General features: G+C 43.0%; 1 protein-coding gene across 1 annotated transcript in view; it reads right to left on the bottom strand.

Moving 5' to 3' along the window:
- LOC137999681 (acetylserotonin O-methyltransferase-like) overlaps positions 1-1213 on the bottom strand; it is a 14306-nt gene extending 13093 nt beyond the window's left edge. Inside the window, exon 1 of the mRNA XM_068845536.1 lies at positions 477-1213. Within this exon, the coding sequence (XP_068701637.1) occupies positions 477-1161 (685 nt within the window). The 5' untranslated portion in view covers positions 1162-1213. The remainder of the gene's footprint in view (positions 1-476) is intronic.
- Positions 1214-2500: the final 1287 nt, after the last annotated feature.

Genomic DNA, 2500 nt, shown 5'->3' with positions numbered 1-2500 from the left:
CAATCCTCTATCAGAACCGCGCACCGGTGGCTGAGTCAGTTGAGCATTGGGCTGTCATGCGGGAGGGTCCCGCGACCTCCCGCATGACAAGCTGTTAATTGACACCCAATCCTTTCACATGTGATTGACATGATACGTCAATCATTTTTCGCACCCAGACCATGGAGGGAAGCAAAGCTTTTTTACCGGTTTTAAAACTAATTATTCAGAATTTTTCTTTCCGGAAAATATACGTCACAGCCCACCGAAATTTGAGCGAGACGCCCAAATTTACCTTTACAGAGACCTTAATTTTGCGATTATCGTTAGCTTTATTATCCTTGGCCTCGTAACTGTAAGGTGGTTTCCAATCTCGAGAGACGCAGATAGCAATGTTGTATATGGACAAGACCAAGAAAAGGAGTTAGCTAATAAAAGATCTTTTGTTTTCGTCCAGTTGGTTGACTCTTCGCTATTCATACTTTGGTGTAACCTACCTCCTAAATCACAACAATGGCGAAACTTGCTCAAGTCAAAAGCCCTCGCTGCACCATGACAGGTGTACCGTGATGTGTCGTGCATAGCTCCCAAATATTTCAGTCTCGCCTCATCGGTTTTGTAAACCGTTTTCCACATATCTTCCAATGGTAAAGAAAATGTATTCATCCACTGGTCTGATCCTTCCTTTACTGCAGTCTCCAAATTACCAAAAAGCGGGTACACGCGTTTCTGTGAATGGTCTGTAAACCCAGTGATCGAATCAGGACTTGATTCGGTTAGGAACTGGCTCGCCATTTGGGTATTCGAGTACAACCACGATTCGCCATTATGGTTCTTTTGGAGCAGTTCTAAAGCAACTAGTGTGTCCATCAGTAGTGCAGTAGTGTCTGGATTCGTACTCAGTTTTGCCGCAACTTCTTCGGCTGATTGTGGACTCGCGGAAACGTCTAAAGTGTCGAAGATGCCGAGATCGCATGCTGCTAAGAACGCCTTTGATGCGCGAAATCCTAGAGCGAGATCTTCCAGCTTTTGAGGCATGGGTGGCGGAATTGGGATGCCTTTTCTACTGTTGTCCGATACCTGCGTGCACGATAATGTACGGCTTTGCTGAGGTAGGAAAGAGCCCCTACATATATTTGCTCGATACAAACTGCCAAACCTAAACAGGTTTCGAATCGACATCTTACATTAAGGTGTTGCCTGCTCTTTATGGTGAGAGGCGGAGCCTGTACACAGAGCTTAGACTCTCTGATGTCACGCTGAGTGAGCTGTAACAAAAGGCACAGTGCTTTTATCTGTTTCTCGGTTTGGAACACCTGATTAATTTTGTGGGAAGTGCACTATAAGTGCAATACCCATATTGTCATCGGGGCTGTCTACGTAAGTGAGTGTACGATTTGTAGGCCTACATCGCGTGCATGAATTACGAAACTACCGGTAATATATGGTTGAATTATAACAATTGATGTTTGTTTGTTGCCCACTTGTCGCCTTTTTCCTTTCTTAATTTTCTTAACAAAAAGAGAATGAAAACTGTTTGAGTACGTTATTGTCAAATTAACAGACATTCGAATAACTTAAATGTCTTGAATAAAAATCACTCTTTTCTCGTCTACGGAGACCGTCACGCGAGCTCACATTTGCACAGACATTCTGCAGGTCAAATAAACAAGAGAAAAATTCACCAGTCGACCATAATATTTTTACTCTTAAAGACCAGGTCAACCTCTCTGCCTGTATCATTGCCATCGATCACGAAAAAATGTAGATTTCATCAGCTTGTTTGTGTTGAAATTCTCAGGGCGCTGTGTGCAAAATTTTAGACTTAACTGCAGAATTCCCCCGCCATTTTGAAGCTGCACCTCTGAAAAGGCTGGATACGCGGATACGCAGTCGAAAGTACCACCCCTCCCCAAGTAAACTTTTAACTATATTGACAAGTGAATACGCGGATACGCAGTGGAAAACATGGATACCCGGATACGTGGATACGCGGACATCACACATGGGAACTGGATTCCAACATCGTGTAACATACTTCAAAATGCTCTGTAGTATATGCATGGAGATGTGGATACGCGGATACGCAGTGGAAAATACTTCACGTATTGTTTCAGTGATTAGGCCAAAGCACTCTCGTAGAATTTTAGCTTTCATTTTACGCTTCGGTTAACTACACTTTTTCACGAGATCGTGTGAAGAAGAAAGCACTCGTTTACTGATTAAGCCTAGGCGCTCGTTTCAGTGATTAGGCCTAAGCAATCTCGTAGAATTTTAGCTTTCATTTTACGCTTCGGTTAACTAAACTTTTTCACGGGATCGTGTGAAGAAGAAAGCACTCGTTTACTGATTAAGCCTAAGCGCTCATTTCAGTGATTAGGCCTAAGCACTCTCGTAGAATTTTAGCTTTCATTTTGCGCTTCGGTTAACTACAATTTTTCACGAGATCGTGTGAAGAAGAAAGCACTCGTTTACTGATTAAGCCTAGGCGCTCGTTTCAGTGATTAGGCCTAAGCAATCT

This window comes from Montipora foliosa, chromosome 4 (genome assembly GCF_036669935.1).
Source record: "Montipora foliosa isolate CH-2021 chromosome 4, ASM3666993v2, whole genome shotgun sequence".
NCBI lineage: Eukaryota > Metazoa > Cnidaria > Anthozoa > Scleractinia > Acroporidae > Montipora > Montipora foliosa.
Note: the sequence above shows the minus strand (reverse complement) of the source record. Positions and strands in the feature narration are given on the sequence as shown.